This window comes from Nicotiana tabacum, chromosome 1 (genome assembly GCF_000715075.1).
Source record: "Nicotiana tabacum cultivar K326 chromosome 1, ASM71507v2, whole genome shotgun sequence".
NCBI classification, from domain to species: Eukaryota; Viridiplantae; Streptophyta; class Magnoliopsida; order Solanales; family Solanaceae; genus Nicotiana; species Nicotiana tabacum.
The window spans coordinates 116,920,889-116,946,552 of NC_134080.1; the positions used below are offsets into that span (position 1 = coordinate 116,920,889).

At 40.3% G+C, this 25,664-nt stretch overlaps 1 protein-coding gene across 4 annotated transcripts; it reads left to right on the top strand.

The window, feature by feature from the left end:
• The first annotated feature begins 14,390 nt into the window (after positions 1–14,390).
• Positions 14,391–18,762, top strand: LOC107793763 (putative methyltransferase PMT21). Of its 4 annotated transcripts, none has more exons than XM_016616192.2 (8): positions 14,391–14,615; positions 15,539–15,837; positions 15,918–16,066; positions 16,160–16,355; positions 16,799–17,009; positions 17,189–17,864; positions 17,953–18,030; positions 18,151–18,762. In XM_016616192.2, the coding sequence occupies exons 2-8, from the start codon at positions 15,565–15,567 to the stop codon at positions 18,368–18,370; spliced, it is 1,803 nt and encodes a 600-aa protein (XP_016471678.2). In that variant the 5' UTR covers positions 14,391–14,615; positions 15,539–15,564; the 3' UTR covers positions 18,371–18,762. The 4 variants fall into 4 exon arrangements, with proteins under 4 accessions (XP_016471678.2, XP_016471680.2, XP_016471679.2 ...); XM_016616194.2 differs by lacking the exon at positions 14,391–14,615 and adding an exon at positions 14,692–14,910; XM_016616193.2 differs by lacking the exon at positions 14,391–14,615 and adding an exon at positions 15,007–15,339.
• The last annotated feature ends 6,902 nt before the right edge of the window (positions 18,763–25,664 follow it).

A 25,664-nucleotide genomic window follows, 5' to 3' on the forward strand; every position in this document is an offset into this window, starting at 1 on the left:
ACTTGCGAACAAAACTAATACAATCCCGTTCCATGGTGAGCCAATAATAACCTACTCTAAGTATCTTCTTTGCCAAGACATACCCGTTCATATGCGGCCCGCAAACTCCAGAATGCACTTCGGCCATGATAGTTGAAGCTTCTTTAGCATCTATGCACCTCAGCAGTCCTAAATACGGAGTCCTCTTGTACAAGATTCCTCCATTCAAGAAAAATCCACTAGCCAGACGTCGAATGGTTTTCTTTTGGTCACCTGTAGCATGTACGGGATATACCCCCGACCTGATGTATTCCTTGATATCGTGGAACCAAGGTTCGCCATCGATTTCCTCTTCCACCACATTACAATAACCATGTTGATCATGAACTTGGATATGCATGGGGTCGACATAAGCCTTGTCCGAATGATGTAACATTGACGCCAGAGTAGCCAAGGCATCAACAATCTCATTATGAATCCTGGGAATATGTCTAAATTCAACCGGCCTGAACCATTGACAAAGATCATGCAGACACTGTCGGTACGGTATGAGCTTCAAATCTCGAGTCTCCCATTCTCCTTGAATCTGATGAACCAAAAAATCTTAATCTCCCAGAACCACTATTTCCTAGACTCCCATGCCTACAGCTAACCTCAAACCTAGAATGCATGCTTCGTACGCGGCCATATTGTTGGTGCAATGAAATCGAAGCTGGGCTGTTATAGAGTAGTGTTGCCCTGTTTCACATACGAGTACAACCCCTACTCCGACACCCTTCATGTTAGCAGCTCCATCAAAGAAGAGTTTCCAACCTAGCTTTTCATCTCGGTCAACCTCGTCAACATACATGACCTCTTCATCAGGAAAATAAGTCTCCAGTGGCTCATATTCATCATCCACCGGATTCTCGGCCAAGTGGTCGGCCAAGGCTTGGGCCTTCATTGCGGTCCGAGTCACATAGATGATGTCAAACTCAGTAAGTAAAATCTGCCACTTCGCCAGTCTTCCCGTGGGCATAGGCTTCTGAAAGATATACTTTAGAGGATCCATGCGAGAAATGAGGTAAGTAGTGTAGGACGATAGATAATGCTTTAACTTTTGTGCCACCCAAGTCAGGGCGCAACATGTCCTCTCAAGCAGAGTGTACTTAACCTCATAGGGAGTGAACTTCTTACTGAGATAATAGATTATTTGCTCCTTCTTTCCCGTGATGTCATGTTGACCCAATACACAGCCAAAGGAATTATCCAAGACTGTCAAATAGAGAATTAAAGGTCTTCCAGGCTCTAGTGGGACCAGCACAGGTGGATTCGACAGGTACCTCTTAATCTTATGAAATGTTTCTTGACATTCGTCAGTCCACTTGACCGCAGCATTCTTCTTCAGCAACTTAAAGATGGGCTCACAGGTTATCGTGAGCTGAGCAATGAACCTGCTAATGTAATTTAACCTTCCAAGAAAACTCATCACCTCTGTTTTGTTCTTTGGCGGCGGTAACTCTTGAATGGCTTTGATCTTCGATGGATCTAACTCAATGCCGCATCTGCTAACCACGAATCCCAGCAGCTTCCCCGACGGGACACCAAATGCACATTTCGATGGATTGAGCTTGAGATTATACCTGCGGAGTCTTTGGAAAAACTTCCTCAAATCCTTAACATGGTCAGACTACTTCTTTGACTTTATGATCACATCATCTACATAAACCTCAATCTCCCTGTGTATCATGTAATGAAATATGGTGGTCATCGCCCTCATGTAAGTTGCCCCAGCATTCTTCAAACCAAATGGCATTACCCGATAACAATATGTTCCCCATGGCGTGATGAACGCTGTCTTTTCTGCATCTTCCTCATCCATCAAGATCTGGTGATATCCCGCATAACAGTCCACAAAAGACCCAATCTCATGCTTGGCACAATTATCGATCAGAATGTGAATGTTCGGCAATGGAAAATCATCCTTTGGGCTTGCTTTGTTAAGATCACGGTAATCAACACAGACCCTGGTCTTACCATCCTTCTTTGGTACTGGCACAACATTGGCTAACCAAGTGGGATATCGAGTGACCCGAATGACCTTTGCAGTAAGCTGCTTTGTGATTTTTTCTTTGATCTTCACACTCATATCAGTCTTGAACTTTCGCAACTTTTGCTTGACAGGAGGGAATGCTAGATTAGTTGGCAATTTATGAACTACCAGATCAGTGCTCAGGCCCGGCATATCATCATATGACCATGCAAAGACATATTTGTACTCAAACAATGTTTTGATTATTGCCTCCTTAACTTGAGGCTCTAAATGCACACTTATCTTGGTTTTCCTAACATCATCCTGGTCCCCTAAATTGATTGCTTCGGTCTCACTCAAATTAGGCTTTGGTTTTTCTTCAAATTGTTTTAGCTCTTTACTGATTTCCTCAAATGCTGCTTCTTCATCATATTCTATTTCATCATCATATTCTACTTCTTGGATTGTTATTTCAGAATTATATTGGCTTTTAAGACTCGGCTGAAAACTCTTCATGCATGTCATGTCACTGCAACCAGCATAAAAAGAACTGTACAAAAGAAAAAAGAACAAAATAAAACACTATTAAGAATTACGGAAAACGAAAAATTGCATTTCATTGAAAATAAAAGGATAGAAGGGTTTGAACATCAAAACAAGCAAAACTAAAAATCTGGATTTCAACCCTGGAATAACCCAGATAACAGAAAGGAAAACAAAGCAAACTACCAAAACTCCTTCCTGGTGGGGAGAGGAGTAGCTTCCTAATTGCTAAGCTTTACGTTTGGGGCAACGAACTGTACATTTGCATTACTAGAGCCTTCACCAACTTCTACCATATTGACTTCTTCGAATAGACTTTGGAACCTCTTGATCAACTCTTCATCAACATCAACCACGGGGTTTGGGATTGAGGAGGTTGGAGGCTTTTCGGCCCCTGGCTTGACAAAAGACTTAGAGATGTGTGGGACAGGCTTGGGGAGCGACCATACCTTCTGTTTTAGATTTTTAACCCTTTTCACGTCCTTCTCTGTGGGCATGAATCCCAAACAAAATGTACCAGGATTCCCACTGGGGCGCACTGGATGCACAATACCCTGCAGAGATGAGCCCAGGCCCTTGCCCGGCACAAAACCATTCTTCAACATTTCATTCACAACTATGACGGACGCGGAGGATAGCTTAGGACCCAGAATGCATTTTCCTTCAGGAATTTTCTCAACAGACACTGTTTCGAAAGTTTGATAGACCCAAGGTCCCTTATCATCTTCAACTTCGATGAACGGAACAATGGTATCATTACAGGCTGACAAGTCTTCATCACCGTGCACAACTATTTAATACGTGTCCCATTCAACCTTCACCATTTGGTGTAGAGAACACGGGACTGCCTTAGCAGCATGTATCCAGGGCCTGCCCAACAATAGATTGTAAGGGACAGCCATATCTAACACTTGGAATTCCATGATAAACTCAACAGGCCCTATTGACAATTCGAGCATTATATCTCCAACAGAATCTTTACCTCCCCCATCAAATCCTCGGACACACATATTGTTCAAGTGGATTCTTTCGGTGCCAATCTTCAGTTTTTGCAGAGTAGACATGGGACAAATATTCGCACTAGATCTATTATCAACCAAAACCCTTGAGACAACAGAATCTTCACACTTCACCGTGAGATAAAGATCTCGATTGTGTTCTGTACCCTCCATAGGAAGTTCATCGTCCGAGAAAGTGATCCTATTTGCTTCGAAGATCCTGCCAGCTATCTTTTCCAGGTGGTTCAGTGTGATCTTATCAGGAACATGTGCCTCATTCAAAATCTTCATCAAGACCCTGCGATGTTCATCTGAATGTATCAACAAAGACAAAAGAGAAATCTGAGCTGGTGTTTTCCTTAACTGCTCCACAATGGAATAATCCTACACTTTCATCTTTTTCAGGAACTTCTCAGCCTCTTCCTCAGTGACCGATTTCTTTACTGGCATTGGGTTATCCTTGAATGGCTTGGCTTTCCTTAATTCTTCTGGGGTGAAACATCTCCCAGAACGAGTCAATCCTCCAGTTTCATTGACTTCTTGCTCTATTTCTTTTCCTTTGTATGTCACTATCACTTGTTTATAATTCCATGGAACAGCCTTGGCATCCACCACTGGAAGCTGGGTTACTGGTTTAATGATGATAGGGGTAGTAGGAGCCCTCTTCACAACTATGACAGACTTACTTGAAATCCTTGGTACTACCACCTTTGAACTTTTCGGACTTGCCCCGATATCTTTCGATAGCCCTTTCATGACCAACACTGGTGGTTTCGAATTGAGTGAGCTCGGCTTTTCTGTCATCCCTTCAACTGTCAAGGGCGTTGCTTTGGTAAAGTCTGGAGCTTTAACCAAATTGCTTTCACTGGCCTGAATCATCATGACAGACTTAGAAGACTTTTTAGGCTCCCCGTCCTTGTGAACTATTTCAATCATGTGCGTCTCTGCATGGGCTGGCAAAGGGTTTTGGTTGATGTTTGGTGCATCTGGGCTTTGGACTACAATTTGGTTTGTATCAATGAGCTCCTGGATTGCCCGTTTCAAATGCCAACACTTCTCTATGTCATGCCCTGGAGCATCAGAACAATAGGCGCATCTTAGGGAATAATCGAGGTTTTTTGGAGGGGGATTTGGTATCTTTGACTCAATCGGCCTCAAGACGTCCAACTGCCTTAACCTTTGAAACAGACTAGCATAGGATTCTCCAAGCGGGGTAAAAGTTTGTTTCCGCTGCTGCCTCTCTCTCCTATACTCTGGCCTTGATCAAAAATTTGAACCAGTGGGGTTTTAATAGGGTTGTGGGGGTGGATAGGTATTTTGTGGAGCTGGGTAGATATTTTGCAGAGCTGGAGCACGCCATTGCGGGTAAGGAGGGGGTTGAGCATATGACTGTGCGTGGTGAACAAGGTATTGGGATGGCCTGGCTGAGTATTGGGGGTTTTGCGGGGAAAAGTAATGTTGAGGTGGATTATATGGAGCTTGGGCGTAGGCTTGGGGTCGGGGTCGAGGATGGATGTACTGATGAGGTGAACCCCTCTGGCAATGCCATGATTCAGAGACAAACATAGTAACATCTTCCTTCTTCTTCTTGCCTAGCAACCTTCCGGTACCACTCTGGATTGCCTGGGTGGTTGCTTTTATAGCAGAATAGCTCATGATCTTACTCGATTTGAGCCGCTCTTCCACCATTTCTCCCATCTTCACCACATCATTGAAAGACTTACCAATAGTTGAGATCAAGTGGCCATAGTAAGTGGGCTCTAGGGCTTGAAGAAAGTATTTAACCATCTCGTCCTCTTCCATCGGAGGATTGACTCATGCAGCTTGCTCCCTCCATCGGAGCCCATATTCTCTAAAGCTTTCACTGGGTTTCTTTTCCACCTTGGTCAGAGATAGGCAGTCTGGAACAATGTCTATATTGTACTGAAAGTGCCGGGCAAAGGCCTGAGCCATATCGTCCCAAGTGTACCACCTGCTGGTGTCCTGGCGGGTGTACCATTCTAAAGCTTCCCCACTTAGACTTTGGCTGAAGTATGCCATCAGTAATTCATCTTTTCCCCCGGCGCCTCTCATTTTACTACAATAACCTCTCAGATGAGCTACAGGATCCCCATGTCCGTCATACAAGTCAAACTTGGGTATCTTGAACCCGTCATGCAATTGGACATCGGGGAACAAACACAAATCCTTATAGGCTACACTCGCTTGGTTTCCCAACCCTCGCATATTTCTCAATGATTTCTCCAGACTCTGTACCTTCCTAAACATCTCTTCTTGCTCTGCGTTCTTGGGTAGTTAGTCAGTTTCAACATGAGGCTCAAATTGGGGATTGTAAGAGTAAGGATCTGGGACTTTGAAGGTGGGATCCGTTGCATAGTAGTGGGCATCTGTAGCGGGGAATGCAGGCTCACTAGAGGATCGGTGGAGGGTAGCTTGTGGAGGGGGTACAAAAATAGGAGCAGATGTCGGAGCAGGGTATGAGGTTGTTTTGGCTGGCGGAGCATGAACAGTTTGGGCTGAAGTGCCGGGGTAGTTGTGGTAAGGGGTAAAGCCAGGTACGTGTTGTGGGGAAAGATCAATGGTATTGGGCATCTGTGATTGATAGAGTGGTGGAATGGAAGCAGGGTTTTCTGTGTAGTTGGTAGGGAACGAGGGTGGAGGATGTCCCTTAATCCAGGCTTGATACATTTCTGCCATCTGATGCTTCAACCTCCGGACCTCCTTTTGCAGTTCCGATTCTGACTCAACAATCTCCCTTAGTGGGTCTACAACTCCAGTCTGTTTCCTTGCTAACCATGACTGTTTGAGCTTTGATCGGGTGTTGTATGGATGACTTGCCAGGATGCCAACAAACTAACCACCTTCCTGAAACTTAATAGAGATAACAGAGGACAACAACACAAAACCACCATGTTAGCATTAGAGCATTTATCAAATAGTAATATCACATTACGTGCAATGCACCTGGCAACAATCAACGGTTCTAAAATGGCTTTGAGGGTCGCAAGGTCATATGGCATCATCCCAATTTACTCATTTCAATCCTTTCTTCTCTTTCTTTCCAACACCTCTTATCAATCTTTTCTTTTTCTTTCTCTTTTTATTTCGAACCAAAAATGATTTGATCGAACCCGATGTAGGTTGCCTACGTATCATGTCCCTCATGAATCAGACCAAGCATAGTTCTGGAGAAGTGGTGGAAATTAAATTGAAAACAAAATCTTTTTGGGATTTTTCAATTAAAACTTTTTGATATTAAAATACAAAGGGAAATACGATAATGAAAGACATGATAGACTCAACTACACTACGACAGACTCTGACATTACCTAAAGGACTCGGTACTTCTAGACAAGACACGAAAGTAAAAGACAACATAAGACTATCTCAAAACACCTAAATAGAATGACTCTTCAAGCTTCTCCTGAATGCGACTGTCCTGACCGGGATAGTCCTGGGCTGTCCGTCATGCTCAAACTCTGTAACATGCCTCGTAAAGAAACACCGATGCTGGGAATAAAGGCCTTGGCGTGTTCCCCCGCATCCTGAAGGCCGACCCTAACAAATACTGGCTATGCTGCTCCACGTTTGCTGCCAATCCCGCTAACTGAGACTTTATCAACTCAAGCTTATCCCAGGGATCTTGGTCTGATGCCTCCCCAAAATCATCTGTCTGAACTGCCCGACCCTGAGTTGGGCTGACAATGGGATGCTGACCCCTGGAGGGACGGACTGTAACCAAATCAAGTACTCCTGAGTACACTCGGGCCTGCCAACGTCCTCTACTAATGTATTTTTCTTCATCCTCTTTGCATTGTTGCAATATTTCACATACTTGATTTCATCAGCCGCCTTTTTGCTAAAATTTATGATGTGCCTTCGAAGGTTCTAAGTTGGAGGCTCCTCTTGTCTTCTGCCCAATTGTCGCATTACCCTAACGGGAGTGTACGGCCTGACACACTTGAGTCCTATCAGCATCAGGAAAGGCTGAATGAGGCACCCTACCAAGATATCATCCAAAGGTAGCCAAAGGTAAGCCCACAAAACATTCCCATTTGTCCTCAAACCAAGGAACTCAATCCAAGCCGTGACGCCTACTGGGTACGTAAGCTTAGGAGATTTCATCCTGCATTCGATGCATACCACCCGATCCCTCAAGGCACGGTCGATGAGACAAAGTAAGGAAGCGGTGTGCAAATGCTCCATCATCCACAGCTGTAGCAAAAGGTTACTTCCCTCAAAATATCTGACACCTCCCCTAACCTCACTCAGGGCTCGGTACAACTCTGCTAAGATCATCGGCACAACGGTAACGGTTTTGCGTTGCTTCTCATGAAATAGTGCCATTACCACTGACTGTAGATGGGTACTAATGTGCCTCTTATCTAATGGAAAAACCAATAATCCCAACAAAGCAAGGCTGAAAGCTTTGAGGCGACGTCTTTGCCACTTTGCCTTGGTTGTGCAGAACTCATCCCAAAAGATATCAAAACTATCATGTGGTCCAAATCTAGCAAAAAAATAATCCAAGGATATCCAGGACTGCTCGAGACATTTTAAATGCTTATTATCTTACAGGCCTAGGTCGCTGAGGAATCTTGTCCTAGAGTGGTCTCGAGGAAGTATCATGTACTTGCCTATATAGCTTAAACGAGTGAGACCAGACATTTCCACCAAGGTAGGAGTCATCTCACACTCTCCAAATCTGAAAATCAAATTTTGCGGATCCCAATAAGTCAGCATCGCCTCCACTAAGTCTGGGCGGGGTGTGATATCAAGAAGGGAAGTTAGGGTGCCCAATTTCTGCATTAACTCATGCTGCTCTAACGATGAAAACATTTTCCACCACTTGATCAACTTCCTAGGAATCTTTACTACCATCAGCACTTTGGATCGAATCAGCGGGTCCATACCTGAATGAAGCAAACATGGTTAGCGGCTCGGGACACTACATGACCCCACCACATTTCCTAGTCGACAAATGCAGGACACAACTTGGCTATATTTTGCAAAATGGCCTAAGTGGCTGAAAGTGGCTATTAGCGCAAACTTGACAAAGTTGACCCCTAATGCATGAAAAATACTCCATTTAAAGCTTACATGACTCTAATATCCCAACAATCATGGTCTTAAAAATTACTTTGCAGAAATGGACCCTTTTCTGCAAAAATGGTCGATGTGGCCAAATGTGGCTAGGGACGCAAACGCGACATGGATGGACCTTAAAGTGATATGACACTAAGTTATAAACTCAAGATCCTAAGACATGGGTAATTGAGCCACTCTTGCGAAAATAACCCTATTTTGCAAGAATGGCCGATGTGGCCAAAAATGGCTAGACATGCAAATTTGACAGGAATGAACCTTAGAATTAAGAGGACACTTTATTGTAGACTCAAGATCCTAAGACAAGAGATAACAAACTATTTTGAGAAAATACTTCTATTTTTGCAAAAACGGCCAATGTGGCCAAATATGGCTATACATGCAAGATTTGGCTACGACCCCGAAAGCCAAGAACCTAAGACCTACTAGGAAGACCGGACCCTATGTGGGTTTCCTACGTATCCCGCCCCAGAAGACGAGAATCAGGTTCGCGTAGTTCGGGAAGATTGGTCATGGGAGAAAGCCTTTAAAAAAAAACCAACTAATTTGGAAAAACCATATTTTTGTCTTTTTGAGAAATGATGGAAAATGTAAACTATTTTTGGATTTTCTTTTCTCTTTTTTTTTTTTGAATTTTTGGAAAATGATGGAAAATGTAAAATCTTTTTGGATTTTTCATTTTCATTTTTTTAAAAAAGTAGTGAAAGAAAAATATAACAGGGCCCTACTTGCTTCGTCTTTCACCATTCTTTCCCAAGCATCGGTCCGCCAAATGACCTTTTTACCCTCAAAGATGCAACATGTATTACATCGGGATGATTGAATGTCTTTTTGGGCCATGAGCCCATTTTGACAAAATTTGGATAAGCTTCCTACAAAGAGACACGGTACCTGGGACCGAGCCCTGTTAGGTCTAAATGACATGATGCAAATAAAAATGACCTAAAGGCTGACCTAAGTTTGGGGTTCACTAACAAGGCAATTCGGGGGAGCGTATGGTCGATGGTGGCTGCTCAAGCTTTCCACCCACTCCATACGTCCGACGGCCCCTCCTAAATTAAGGGTGACTCAACAAAGAGTTCGTGCACGTGATGCGTACTCCGAGACTTGTTGTAGAAAGAAGACCCATGGTTATGCACATGATGACAGTTTATAAAACAGTAACACATTAAGAAAAGCGATAAACAAATAACCAACAAAGCAAGGAAATAAGACAAACAAAACAAATAAACAAAGCAAATAAAGAAAACAAATACCTCAACCGAATATCCTAAAAGCCAACAAGATCAAATACCAGCTCGAACCTGCAAGATTCCCTAGCAGAGTCGCCAGAGATGTCACACCCATGTTTAACCAACCTCACTAACCCTCTTAAAATAATAAAAAGATTTAGTAAAGCTCAAAGGGTTTTTAATTAAAAAATGACAAAATTGTGTTCAAAAGAAAATAACTCAGAGCCTCCACCTAGCATTGGGTTTCGGTGTGCCAGGCCACTGTTCAAAAGCAATTTCTCCTTTCAAAATACATGGACTTCAAAACTAAGTCTGCACCAGAGATTCGGGTAAGGGGGCTCATTTGACTCGGGGAGAAGGTGTTAAGCACTCCCCAAGTCCCGTGAAAGTCACGGTTGCGTACTTGATTTAGTCGGCTTTTAGAATATTCGAATTAAGGTAAAATAAACACAACAAAGAAAAATAAACACACAAGAGGCTCGAGGTCATCCCTACCTAATAAAAAAAATGAAAAATGGAAATAAAATAAAAATACTACGAGTTCTACTTTCGGCCTCCAAATACAAATACTACGGGGCATGCCCCGAATAAATATATACAAGTCTACGGGGCATTTTCCCTGCAAATGAACTAAAGGGAACGACCTCTCGCCCCGAACTAAATAAATGAAAAGACCTAAAGTTTGCCTACCCAAATGTTGGCAGCCTAAACATGCTCGTAGCGATCGAAGTAATAAAGTAGCCAACATGTTATATTCAAATTTCAATTCTGCTCCTTTAAATCCCGATCCCACGTCCATTAATAGAATAAAATCAAACAAGAAATTAATCAAAGCATTCTTAAGTTCAAATCACTTCCATGTCTTCAAAATAGTGTCGTCTTCAATTTCAATTTTTAACTAAACCCATAACCCAAATTCAATTCGTTTCTTATATTCTCAATTAAAGAATAAGTGACTCCAAAGCACAATAACTATTTTGCCAAGAAAATATAAACATATAAATTAAGCCACAAAACCAGTTTGCAAAGTCAAGCAATCTGCATCAAAGTTATAACATAAAAATGCACAAGGAAAAAAAGGAAGAAAGAGGATTAGACCTTTAATGGTAATTTTCTTCTAAGAAATTGGATTGAATCCAAACTGAACCGGGAATAAGAAAACTCGACCAAGGCCAACAGACTGAAACTCGCCGACGAACTCGAACTCAGCTTAACCTCAGTCAAACTCCGTAATTTTTTGCAGCAAAAAAGAAATAAACATAAACTCAAAATGATCCAAAAGAAACGAACAACAGTAGCGGCAACCAAATTGAACGAACGACAACTAGAATTCGAACATAATAGTTCATTGCTTCCAATCGATTTGAATAGGGTTGAACGAACGGCAACCTCAACGAATGAGCTCATTGCTGAGCTCCCCAATCCAACTCATTAGTGGCCAAAATTAGTTCAACAATCTGAGCTTCTATGAGTTAAAGGATTCGAAAGGTGTAGAACTAGAAATAGAAGATTTTTAATTGCGAAATTGGAGTTTAATAGGGGAAGGTGGTGTGGCGATTTGATCTTGGAATCGAGGGTTCCGACGAGATGTGGTTCTTTGGTCCTGAAGCAGAAGAGAGCCGATGGAGGGGAATTTTCGGTGGTTCTCGGCTGTGTTGTTTTTGTGGTTCAAGATGGAAGATGAAGATAGGGTTTCTATAATTGGCTATTTTATATGAAGGTGGGGAGGGATGAAGGCCATTGGATTAGAAGGAAATAGATGGCTAGGATTAAATCTTGCACATAAATGGGCTAATGGGTTGGGAAGAATGGGCTAAGAATAATTGGGTTTAAGTTAAAAGAAATGGACTCACACCTTTGGGCCTACAAATTTTCTTGTTGGACAAAGACAAACTCAAAAATCCTACCAAAATATTAATTAAACTTAGTTAAGTAAATAAACAAAATTTTAAAATGAAACTACTTTTTTTTTTTGTATTTTTAAATGTTATAACAATAAAGTAAAAAGTAAAGAAAATAGACTAAAGTCACGATAAAATTAAGATACCATGAATAAAAATATACTAATTGATCTTAAACTAAAGATAAAAATATAGAAAAGCGATAAACACAATAAATAAAACTATTTTATGTTTTTTTATGTCTTAGGACTAAAAGTAAAAAGATTAAAATTATATTAAAATAAAGTCAAGTAAATATTTTAAAATATTAAAATACTAAAACTAACTTTAAAATTTACACGGGTCAAAAATTACATGCTTACAATATACATACATTAAGTAATTACTCTAAAAAAGTATTTTTATCTTTAAATAGTTTAATTTATGCGCTAATAAATATATTTTTATTTTTACGTAATAATTTGATGCGAATACTATTTAATATTGTCTATCAAACACTATATTATCTTATACGAGACTTTATTGACGAGATAGATTATTTCTATGCCCAAACCAAACAAATGTATAATGTTATGGGGAATTTTGCTAAGACAAATTATTTCTATATCGAAACCAAACGACCCTTCCTACTTGTTTGGATGATTGTTATTATTTCATAATGTATCGTATCGTATTGTATTGTGTTGTACTATATCGTTTGATAAAAATAATAGTTGGATAGATTGTGTCGTTTGCCATCGTTTCATGATATCATGCACCAGCAATATTAAGAATAAATTTGTAATATTATAACGAAAAATTATGATACAGGGTAAAATTACTATGTAAAAAGGTAGGATAAATGATAAAATAAAATTATTTAATAATAATAAAGGGTGAGATTGAGAGAAAAAGATAAGATAACGATGCGACCACACCAAATCGGTCATTACATAAAGTGGGCACTTTTCGTCGTTACGTAACGACGGATTTAATGATACGATACAATAAAATTTAAGTAACAATCAAAACATATTTAAAGTAACAAATACGATGTAAAATACAATGGGTAACAACCATCCAAACAAGCTGTTAACGTACAACCTATACGCAGTATAATAATAATAATAATAATAATAATAATAATAATAATAATAATAATAATAATAATAATAATAATAATACCATTCAACTTGAAAACGAAAGAAAAGAAAAAGAGAAGACACCCCTTACATCGTGGGTGAGAATCATTTCAATGGTAGAAATCATTATTTTTTCACCGTTTACCTGATCAAGAATTTACCCAGAAACAGAGAGAGAGAGAACGGGAGATTCTTTTTGTTGATGTACGTAGACAGACAAGGAACAGAGAGAGGAAAGGGAGAAGAATGGAAGGGACCATGACGAAGAGGTAATTGTAATAGATTCCAAACTACAAATACACAGAGACGGATTTACGTGGAGGGGTGGGGTACATGCACCCATGCTCCCCTCCCTAGACTATGTATAAAATACTAATTTTTCAATTATGTGATTAAATATATTTGTGGCCATCCATGCTCAAGTGCTTGGTTTGGTGCATTGGTGACTAAGTGCCCCTCTTATCTTCTTTTTGTCACCAAGGTCAGAGGTTTGATAAACTTTTTTGAATGATTGTTTAATTTGCTATATAGAGCGTGCGATATTTAAAACTATAAGTAATGATGTTATTATTGATTATTTTCAATAAAAACTCGTCGAGGACAATTGTAAAGTGAATAATATTTTTTACGAATATAATATTAATATAGTTTGCTCGTCAACTTGCCGCCATCATAAAATTTTATATAATGGAACCAAACATCTATCTTAGGGGTCGTTTCGTAGGGTGCATAAGAATAATGTTGAATATGGTGTATTAGTAATGCTGATATTAGTTATGCTTGCATTAGTTATGCTGGTATTAGTTATGCTGACATATTTCTTATCCATTGTTTGGTTTGATGTATTAAAGCATTGCACAATTTCTAAAAGAATTGCTTGTTTACAAAAATACCCTCAAAACTAGTCAATCACTCAAACTTTTTAAAAAAACATATGTTGAGAAATATTTTTATATGAAAAAGTTTTAAAAAATTATTTGATTTGTCTACCTATATTGTAAAATAGAACTAAATATTTATTTATAAAAAAGGAAATATGCTAAGTATTTATTTATTTACTAGAGATATAATTTTATTTCTCACTATTTGAATTATTTTAAACTTGCATTAATATAATAACTAGTATATTTTAATCAAACATAAATTTTGAAGGACAATTTTGTCTTTAGCTAAGCTAATATATGCATTAAAACTCATTGCATTGCTAATACCATGGTTTTCTATGCATTGATTATGCATAGGATAATACCAACTAATGCTTGCATAACTAATGCATAGGTTCAAAATGTCTACCAAATAAGGTATTATTAATACTCAAAGCTAATGCAAACATTATTTTATCTAATGCATCATACCAAATGACCCCTTAAAAATAATAGTGCACCCATGATATTAAAATCCTGGATACGCCTCACACCTAACTAGGCATAAGGCCAATAACCAGGAACCATCACATTCTACTACTATATTATTACACTATTTTCTTTTTATAAATCTTTAATTCTCCTATCTTTTTTGTATACATATATGCGAACTTAGCTTTGCAGATACACACATATTCATATATCTTCTCTCCTCTTTCTTCTTTGTCATTCGTAGGTCCATTTTTCTCGACCCATTAATACATTCTTGAATAGATTTTTTAAGTCACAGTGATAGCGGAGAATTTTTGGGGTTTTAATCTTTGTCTGATATATAATTGTATCGGACACGTAATATTAGAGGTAATTTTTTTCTTCTTCTAATCTTCCAATTGCTGTGCATTTCTTTCCTGTAAAAGCTGAATTATTAGGACACTCTGGGTTCTATCTTCTTCTTTTTTTTCCGTGTCAGATCTTTTTCAGATCCTGGCATTGTGACCTTTGCTGTCTTTTTCACCATTGGATTTTCTATAATTTGGTGAAAAAGGTTATTGGTTTTAACTTTTTTTCTTGAATTAAGATGAACAATATTCTGCAAGATTTGGTTTTAGAGGAACGAAATGACCATAAAGATTGAATCTTTTTGTTTCTATTTAAGGTATTCTTGCATTTAATATCTTTTTCTCTTCTGTTATTACTTTGTCGGCAAGTTTATTTTGGGAATAAATAACAAGCCATTCAACCAATGAGTTTCAAACCATAAATTTCTTCGTCAACTACTCTTGGTATTTGTTTTTTTTTTTACACAGTTCAAGTTAGATGCAAAAGCATTAGTAGTTTGGTTTCATAATTCAACCTTTTTAGAGGCTTTTGGAGGGCCCTCAGCTGAATTTGATAAAGCTCTTGGGGGTCCCTATGTCATGTGTTGAATATAAAGATGAGGTGACATGTAAAGTCTTTAGTCTTAACAGATCTCATGGTTTTCATTAGTTAGTTATTAGTGGCTGCCTCTGACCATTAGATCTGTATGGGCCTATGCTTTTCTCATTGTTTATTGTTTGGACTTGTGAGTTTTCCAGTTGTAAAGGTAGTAGAGTACTGTATTCTTAGTTGTGACTCTATTCTATTCTGTTATTAAAAACTTTTTTGCCTTAATAGTTAAGTGTTATGTTTACATTCTATTGTTTTTCTTGAAGATCCATCTAAAGAAGCTAGGATTTGTAATCAATTTCAAATGTTTGTATGAGTGGAAATGATTTTAACCATGTTGTTTGCTTCTTATGCAGGTAAGTAATCAATAAAAAGTGACAACATGGGGCACAAAGATGGAAAACCATATCCACCGGATAAAAATTCCTGGAAAATTCCCGTGGCGTTAATGGTTGTGGTGCTCTGTGGGTTTTCATTCTATCTTGGTGGAATTTTTTGCTCCGAAAAGGAGAGATATGCAACTAAGGAGGTTAACAGGGAAGATGAAACTGAAACTCCCATAGGGAATGCTGCTGGTCCTCTACAGACCAAAGCCGTTTCCTTTTCTGAATGTAGTGCTGACTATCAGGACTATACTCCATGCACAGATCCAAGGGTATTGTTTTCTTGACTAATCTAGTTCTTGTTAACTTTATTCTTTGATGTGTACTCAACCATCTATTGCTGCTATTGCAGAGATGGAAGAAGTATGGTCTTCATCGACTTACTTTCATGGAACGCCATTGCCCTCCTACTTTTGAAAGGAAGGAATGCTTGGTCCCCCCACCAGATGGCTATAAAGTGCCAATAAGATGGCCTAAGAGCAAAAATGAATGTTGGTACAGGTAATACTAATGTTCGATATCTTTGTTTGTCTATGTTTTGTTGTTGGATTCATTCGTAAACATTGATTTTTGCTAATTTTGATCTGGCTTCAGGAATGTCCCGTATGATTGGATTAATAAACAAAAATCGAATCAACATTGGCTGATAAAAGAAGGTGAAAAGTTCATCTTTCCTGGTGGTGGTACTATGTTCCCCAATGGTGTTGGGAAATATGTTGATCTGATGCAAGATTTGATTCCACAAATGACAGATGGGACCATCCGCACTGCCATTGATACCGGTTGTGGGGTGAGTGCCTATAAATTTAAGTTTGTGGTATGGCACTTTAACTAGCATCGTCACTCTAGGCAAAGTCTCATTGATTAGTGTCAACGAGGAATTCCACATCCACAGGCATACTTCTCTTCCACTATGTTTTATCACGAGATATTAGGTTGATTTATCTCTCAACTCAATGTTGCGCTAAATTTGATCATGAAGTCATAACCATTCTGCTAATTATGTATTTGGTAAACAGTTTACAGCTGCTAGCTGATCTTTATTGTTCGTCATATCACATCTTCTTATCTAATTATTTAATAATCAAACATTTCGTTATCTGATGTTTCTCCTGAGAAATTTTGTTGAGATGTATAGTCTGGAATTCGTTTGGGATTGAGGTGTGATTGATTGATAGATTGACGTATAATCTAGAATTCCTGCTTACTTTTATGTTTTTCTTCTTTATCTAGGTGGCAAGCTGGGGTGGTGATCTGCTAGATCGTGGAATTCTGACAGTCTCTCTTGCCCCAAGAGATAATCATGAAGCTCAAGTTCAGTTTGCTCTGGAACGTGGAATTCCTGCGGTTCTGGGCATCATTTCCACACAGCGTCTTCCTTTCCCTTCAAACTCTTTTGACATGGCTCATTGCTCAAGATGCCTAATTCCATGGACCGAATTTGGTAGGAAACCTATTTAGAAAATGTTATATGCTTATCTTGATTGTATTCCATAGTGTGATTGCACATTCTGCTGTAGGATGGTTGCAAATCCAGCCTGTTTATACTTCTATATGATGCAGGCCAGAAATTGGAAATGCTTTATCAGTATGCTTTTCTAATTCAGCCTTCACTATTGGCAGGTGGAGTTTACCTTCTTGAAATACATCGTATACTGCGCCCTGGAGGTTTCTGGGTCCTTTCTGGCCCACCAGTGAACTATGAGAATCGTTGGAGAGGATGGAATACCACCATTGAGGAGCAGAAATCAGATTATGAGAAGTTGCAAGATTTGCTCACTTCAATGTGCTTCAAATTATTCAACAAGAAGGATGACATTGCCGTGTGGCAGAAATTGACAGACAATAGCTGCTATAAGAAACTTGATAACCCTGACAATTACCCTCCAAAGTGCGATGATGGTACTGAACCTGATTCTGCGTGGTACACTCCTCTCCGACCTTGTGTAGTTGTGCCAAATCCAGCTGCAAAGAAGCTTAAGTTGAATGCCCTAGCCAAATGGCCACAACGGTTGCATGTTGCCCCAGAACGTGTTTCTGATGTTCGTGGAGGTAGCGAGGGTGCCTTCAAGCATGATGATGTTAAGTGGAAGGTGCGAGCGAAGCACTACAAGAAGTTGCTCCCAGCTATTGGAACTGAGAAGATCAGAAATGTGATGGACATGAACACCTTGTACGGAGGTTTCTCTGCTACTCTGATTGAGGATCCACTTTGGGTCATGAATGTGGTTTCCTCTTATGCTGCAAACACGCTTACTGTGGTCTACGACAGAGGTCTCATCGGAACATTCCATGACTGGTAATTTCGATTTTGCTTGCAAAATTGAAGCCTAAACTGCAGCAGTTGATTGATTCATTTGTAACTTAGTCTCTTTGTTGTTATATAGGTGTGAGGCCTTCTCAACGTATCCTCGAACATATGATCTCCTTCACCTTGACGATCTCTTCACTTCTGAAAGTCATAGGTAAGAACATTGCACCTCTAAAGCTTAACCCCCACCCCATCCTTTAGTAAGTAATGTTCCCATCAGTTTAATTATCATTTCTAAGCGTCGATCCTGACATAAGTTATGTGTATCTTACAGATGTGAAATGAAGTATGTACTGCTGGAAATGGATCGTATTTTGCGGCCTAATGGGTATGCAATTATCCGGGAGTCCAGCTACTTTGTAGATGCAATTGCCACTATGGCTAAGGGCATGAGATGGAGCTGTCATAAAGAAGACACAGAATATGGCGTAGAGAATGAGAAGATATTGATTTGTCAGAAGAAGCTCTGGTATTCAAAGCAGAGTTCAGAATAAACTATGCAAGTTTTGATTAAATAGAATAGTGATAAATTTACAATACAAGCCCATACGAGAAAAACTCCGGAGCTCACAGAGAATTATTTGCTCTACAGATAACAAGAAATTGAGATTTTGAATTTGGTACCCAAAATAACCATGTCTGTGCTAATCTCATGGTTCCATGTCATGCTATAATTATTCTTTGTAAGGATCAAGCCTTGTCCTTTGTTGTATTCTATCGTTTCTTCATTTACCTTCTTAGAGCTGGCTATGATAAATGTAGTCTTTTATAAGTAACGACATTACAGCCTCCTTATTTATGTATCTAGTTAAATTTGTTCACTGTCGAGTTCTCATGGTTTAACATTCAAAAGTTGATATTTAAGTATATTCGATTTTGTTGAAAACTTGTGGTGAATCGAGAGTTGTACTTGCATCGTATTCGTTGGTCAACCTTTTGCAATCTTGTGCTTTTGTATAGTTCTTGCCAGCTTATTGAAAGTGGAAGAGAGGAAGGGGGGGGGGGGGAGGGATAGGATTATAATTTTTCTTTTCTTTCTCGAGGTAGTCGACTAATTTGCGTTCCAGTCAACTAGACTTTTCAGGAACAGAATGTAAAAGATAAATTGCAGAAAGTAAATGACACAATATATTTTTATACTGGTTCGGATTTAGAGTGAAAGGTGATCTCTTTCGAGTATGAAGTAACTTAGTACAGATGAGTTGGTGTTATACACTATCAGCTTTTATCACTTTGTTCTTCTCTCTATAATTGATACAATGCCTCATTAATATTCTTTTCTTTCTCTCTTCTCTTCTTTGTTACTCAAGAAATCTAAAGCAAACTACAATATTTTATTTGAAGTATAACAAAGAGATTGAAGTTGGTTTGATCAAAGTATATCTTTCCAAGGCTGGTGCAGTAGGTATTTATACTTCTTGAGGCCTTCAAGTCTTGTACGTCTTTTTGAGAGATTGCAAACCCAATGAAGTTGAATTCAGAAGGAATCGTAAATTGATTCTTTCCAAGATTGATTCTTTTGTTGACTTGCCTTGACTCGGGGCTTGAATTATTTCTTCCTTAAATGAGAGAATATTCCCGTTGCTAAATCCCTTGATTGATGCTTCGATTGACGTCTTTATATAGGAGAATCTTTAGCAGATGATTTTGTGCCCTTGATCTCTTTTGATTGAGATCCTTCCTATAGTATCCTTTTTGATTGATTTTGCCAGCTTCCTTGATTGATTTTTCCGCTTCTCTTTCCTTTTTTTTCATTTGATTCATTTTTGCCTCCATATGCCTCCATTCTATTGCTCAGAACTTGTTACTGCACATAAGGAGTATTGGTTATTTTGCATAACTGAAATCAACTTAGATCTAACAATCCCCCCTTCTTGATGATGACAAAATAACAATAAAAATACTTCCCTGTTGATCAGCTACCTTAAGTGTGTTGTGGTCAACTCCCCCTCAATATGCGTTTCTTGGTAGATATGTCTAGTCGACTCCCCCTCAGTTGAACATTATGTTGTACCTCAGTTGTAGTCGACTTTACCTCAGTTGTATACCGTATGATGTACTTGTAAGTTGAACATCTGCAGGAAAACAGAGCACAAAATATAGAAACACTAAACCAGGGAATACATAGAAACACAGCTCTTAAGCTTGCTTACTATTTCTCCCCCTTTGTCATCTACAAAATTAAGGAAGGCAGGAAATTAAGAAGTATTTGTCCTAAGAGTACAACCCATGACTGAATCATCAGTCGCAAAATAAAGCAAAAAAAGAAATTTTCTTAAACAACCAAACATCAACGATGCAGAAAATAGGTAAGGGTGTTGCAAGCTGGCGTTCACTGTGACAAAGACCCCATCAATTCTGTCGTGCATCTCTTTGAAGGCCCTAACTGCTTTTTCTTTAGTCTTGAGAATCTACACTCGAATCTTGGACATGTCGGACCATGGGTCCTTTGCCATTCCATGGATATCTTCAATCTTGCTTTGCATAGAGGTTAAGGAGTCTTTGATGATAGACAATGTTTCACTGATGGAGACAAGCTTTTCTAAGAGGTCAGAATCACTTGTATTGGGGTGAGACACTAAAGATTTTGCCTTGGAGTCGGAGGGGACATTCTTGGTTTCACCTTCTTGTTTCTTGACCCAGGCCCCCTTTACAGAAATATAACCCATGCTAGCAAATCCCCTGGAATTGTAAGACTTGGTGACAGTGATGTAGGGATGGTCAATAAGGGAAGACTTGTTGGCTTCTAGCAGATGAGTGATAACCATACCATAAGGAAGACTTGTGGGGTCATCGACACTTTCTATCATGAAATTGATGACCCAAGAAGACAACTTGCCCTTGTGCTTAGTCAAAAGATAGAAAACTAGGAAGGTATCACGCTAGGAGAAGGTAGAGGATCCTGTTCTTGGAAGAAGAGTGGTTGCTACAATATATGTGTGATGACCCAAAAGGCCATCACTTATTTTTCAAGTAAATTCTGTGATCCGAGGTCTTAAAAACCTCTCTTTGTCTCACCTCAATTTGCGTGCACAGTCCGGGCGCGTTTCCGGAAAGCTTTTATGTGAAAACTAAGTGAAATAAGGAATTTGCTTTTAAAATTGAATTAAGTTGACTTTGGTCAATATTCTTAGTAAACGGATCCGTGCTCGTGATCCGACGGTCTCATAGGGTCCGTAGTAAAATTTGGGACTTGGGTGTATGCCCGAAATCGAATTCCGAGGTCCCAAGCCCGAAAAATGAATTTTTGAAGAAAATTATTTTCTGGAAAACATAAAGGTTTTTCGAAGCGAATTGATGCATTTTCTTGACGATATCAGACCCGTATCTTGGTTCCGAAGCCCGGTACAAGTTTGAAATAATGATTAAGATAAATCTGTAATTGGTAAAGATCGGAGTTGGTTTGGTATAAAACGGACCTAAAGTTGAGAAATTGGAAAACTTGATGTTTTGAATGATTTCATGAATTTGAGGTTTAATTCATAGTTGTTTATGTTATTTTGATGATTTGATCATACGAGCAAGTCCGTATGATATTTTTAGGCTTGCGTGCATGTTTGGTTGGGAGCCCCGAGGGCTCAGATGAGTTTTGGATAGGCCACAGAGTGCATTTAGACTTAGAGAAAATAGTTGCAGGTTGCAGATCTGGTGCTGGCCTCTGATCTCGCAATTGCGAGATCAGGTGATCGCAAATGCGAGGTCTGTGGACTTGGGAATTGCGAGGGGCTCTTCGTAAATGCGAAATAAGCCCTGGCCAGCCTTGCTCGCAATTGCGAGCATTTCTTCGCAAATGTGAAAACCCCAGAAATCCCCAGTCGTCGCAAATGCGACTATCCCTTCGCAAATGCGAGTTCACAATTGCGAACATTGATCGCAAATGCGAAGATAGCAGGTCCTGAAGGGGTCGCAATTGTGAACCCTGATCGCAGCTGCGACATCTGCGACCTGCAAAATCATAACTTAGCCGAAAATTTCCCATTTTTCAAACTCTTTCAAAAGATAAACTCTCTTGGGCGATTTTCCAAAGAAAAATTCTTCTCCAAATCGATTGTAAGTCATTTCTAACTTGGTTTCTTCAATTTTTACCATCTTTTCACATGATTTCAACTCAAAATCAAGGGTTTTCATGAGAGAAATTGGGTGTTTTGGGTAGAACTTAGGTTTTTCAAATCTTAGGGATTTGGACCTCGATTTGAGGTCCAATTTCAAAACAAATTATATATTTGGGTTCGTGGATGAATGGGTAATCGGGTTTTGGTTCAAACCTTGGGTTTTGAGCATGTGGGCCCTAGGTCGATTTTTGAATTTTTGGGGAAATCTTCATAAAACCTATTTTCATGCATTAAAATTGATTCATTTAGCATTTATTGATATCATTAAGTAAATTGTGGCTAGATACAAGCGAGTTGGTGGTGAAAATAAGAGGTAAAGCGGTAGTTGAAGCTTGAATTGTGTTCGTGGCATTGAGGTAAGTGTTTGGTCTAACCTTAGCTTGAGGGATTAGGAGTTGTGTCTTATTTTCTATGTGTTAATTGTGGAGTACGATGTATAGGCATGGTGACGAGTATATATACGTCGGTGTCAAGCTTGTCCGTGAGTCTAGTATTGTAATTGTTGTAACTCCGTTGTGGTTATTCATGCTTAATACGATGCTTATCATTGTTGGTTCCCTTGCTGGGATGTTATTATTTTATGATATTGTTTCCCTTACCGGGATGTTATTGATTATGATATTTTTTCCTTTACCGGGATGTTATTGGTTACGATATTGTCTCCCTTGCCAGAATGTTGTTGTTATACTCTTGTTCCCTTGCCAGGATTTTTCTTAAGATTAATGTTGATTTGTAAATGGGATCGGGTGGCACGCCGCCGCGGTGATATTTGAAATAGGAGCGGGTTGCATGCCTGCAACAAGATATATAAAATGGGAGCGGGTTGCACGCCTGCAACAAGATATATGAAACGGGAGCGGGTTGCACGCCTGCAACGAGATATATGAAATGGGAGCGGGTTGCACGCCTGCAGCGAGATATATGAAATGGGAGCGCGTTGCACGCCTGCAACAAAATATATGAAATGGGAGCGGGTTGCATGCCTGCAACGAGATATATGAAATGGGAGAGGGTTGCACGCCTGCAGCGAGATATATGAAATGGGATCGGATTGCATGCCTGCAACAAGAAAGAAATGAAAGTGAATACTGTGCTTCTTTTCCTCATTATTGTTGGCAATTAAATTCTGGTTTCTTTACATTCCTCATTGGTATTTTGTTGTTATCTGATACTCCCCGTAGCATGCTTTCCCCTCCCCCTCTTTAACTGTGAATATCTGTTTTTATTTTCCGTTGTATATGATTTAACTGCACAGGTTTATTTGGTAGTCTGGTCCTAGCCTCGTCACTACTGCGCCGAGGTTAGGCTAGGCACTTACCAGTACATTGGGTCGGTTGTGCTGATACTACTCTGTATTTATCCCCCAAAGGCTACAAAGTTAGGAAAAACCTCACATCTATTCTTTCCTGTCATGTGGTTTGGTTTCTCAATGCTAATTGAATTTCTACTCTATTCTTTCGCAGATGGAGAGAACACGCGTTTCCTTATCCACTGATCAGCAGCCCGAGCACCTAGACGCAGCTCCCACGAGGGGCAGAGGGCAAAGCCGAGGCCGTGCTAGAGGTCGAGGTAGGGGCAGAGCTCAGCCCAGAGCAGCAGCACCAACGGCGGAGCTTCAGGTTGAGTTTGATGATGAGTTTCCGACCCAAGTAGTTCCGGTAGGCCCAGCTCAGGTCCCAGAGGGTTTCATTGCTATCCTAGTACTCCAGGATACTCTGGTCTGTCTAGTGGGCTTTATGGAGAGTGTCACCCTGGCAGGCTTGCTTCCTATAACACCAACCATCTCTCAGGCTGGAAGAGGAGCCTAAACTACTGCTACCCGCATTTCGGAGCAGATGGCTCCCTAGTTTCAGACTCCAGCAGCTCAGCCAGTTGGAGCAGTTCAGCCGGGTGTGGTAGCTTAGACCGGTGATGGAGCAACTATGTCTACTGATGCCTTGTGGAGATTGGATAGGTTTACCAAGCTCTTCACTACCACTTTCAGCGGTACATCTTCTGAGGATCCCCAGGATTATTTAGACAGCTGTCATGAGGTTCTCAGGAACACGGGGATAGTGGAGACCAATGGGGTCGACTTTGCTGCTTTTCGTTTATCTGGATCTGCCAAGACTTGGTGGAGAGACTATTGTTTGGCTAGACTAGTTGGGTCACCAGCTTTGACTTGGGATCAGTTTTCTCAGCTATTTCTGGAGAGGTTTCTTCCTATCATTCAGAGGGAGAACTATCGGAAGCAGTTTGAGCGTCTCCAGCAGGGTTCTATGACTGTTACTCAGTACGAGACCAGATTTATTGACTTGGCCCATCATGTTCTTTTTATACTTCCCACTGAGAGAGAGAGAGAGAGAGAGAGATGAGGTTCATTGAGGGACTCATTCAGCCTATTCAATTGTAGATGGCTAAGGAGACGGGGAGTGAGATTTCTTTTTAGGAGGCGACCAATGTGGCCAGGAGAGTTGAGATGGTTCTATCACAGGGAGGTGGTCAGGGGTCAGACAAGAGACCTCGTCATTCTGGTAGGTTTAGTGGTGCCTCGTTTGGAGGCAGGGATTCTTTTGGTAGGGGATATCCTCCCAGGCCGTTTCATTCAGCACGTCATGCTTTTCACAGTGCCCCAGGTGGCCGTGATTCTCACATGCAGTATTCTGATCAACAGTCCTATAGTGCATCGCCAGCTCCTATCAGTGCACCTCCGCTTCAGAGTTTTCAGGGTCGTTAAGCCCAGCAGCCGAAAGCTTGTTTTACTTGTGGTGACATGAGACATATTGCTAGATTTTTCCCTCGAGCACCGAGTAGTTCTCAGCAACAGGGTTCCCGTGCCATGGTTCAGGCACGGAGTGTTCCACCGCCCGCCCAGCCAGCTAGAGGTGGAGGTAGAGGTGCTAGAGGTGGAGGTAGAGGTATTAGAGGTGGAGCTCAGGTCTCTAGAGGTGGAGGCCAGCCAGCAACAGGCCGTCCCAGAGATGTAGTTCAGAGTGGTGGGGCCTAGCCCCGATGTTATGCTCTTCCAGCCAGACTTGAGGCTGAGGCTTTTGATGCAGTTTTCACAGGTACTATTCTGGTTTGTAGTAGATATGCTTCATTTCTATTTCATCCAAGGTCTACATACTCCTATATGTCATCTTATTTTGCACCGTATCTAGTCATGCCTAGTGATTCTTTGAGTGTTTATGTATATGTCTACACCGGTGGGTGATTCTATTGTGGTAGATCGTGTCCATCGTTCTTGTATAGTGGTGATTGGGGGTCTTGAGACCCGAGTAGACCTATTACTTTTGGATATGGTTGATTTTGATGTCATATTGGGGATGGACTGGTTATCACCTTACCACGCTATCTTGGACTGTCATGCCAAGACTGTGACCTAGCCTTGCCGGGTTTACCTTGTTTAGAGTGGAGAGGGACTCCTGGTCATTCTACCCGTAGTGTTATCTTATATATGAAGGCTCGGCATATGGTCGAGAAGGGTGTTTGGCATATTTGGCATATGTTCGTGATTCTAGTGCTGAGGTTCCTTCTATGGATTCTGTGCTTGTAGTTCGTGAGTTTCCTGAGGTATTTCCTTCAAACCTGCTGGGTATTCCACCCGACAGGGATAATGACTTCTGCATTGATTTGGCTTCGGGCACTCAGCCCATTTTTATTCCGTCGTATCGTATGGCCCCACCTAAGTTGAAAG

Coding starts and splice junctions, on each gene's coding strand:
- LOC107793763 (XM_016616192.2), top strand. CDS start 15,565: ATGGGGCACAAAGATGGAAAACCATATCCACCGGATAAAAATTCCTGG. Junction 17,865..17,952: donor ATCGGAACATTCCATGACTG/GTAATTTCGATT, acceptor GTTGTTATATAG/GTGTGAGGCCTTCTCAACGT. Junction 18,031..18,150: donor TTCACTTCTGAAAGTCATAG/GTAAGAACATTG, acceptor TGTATCTTACAG/ATGTGAAATGAAGTATGTAC.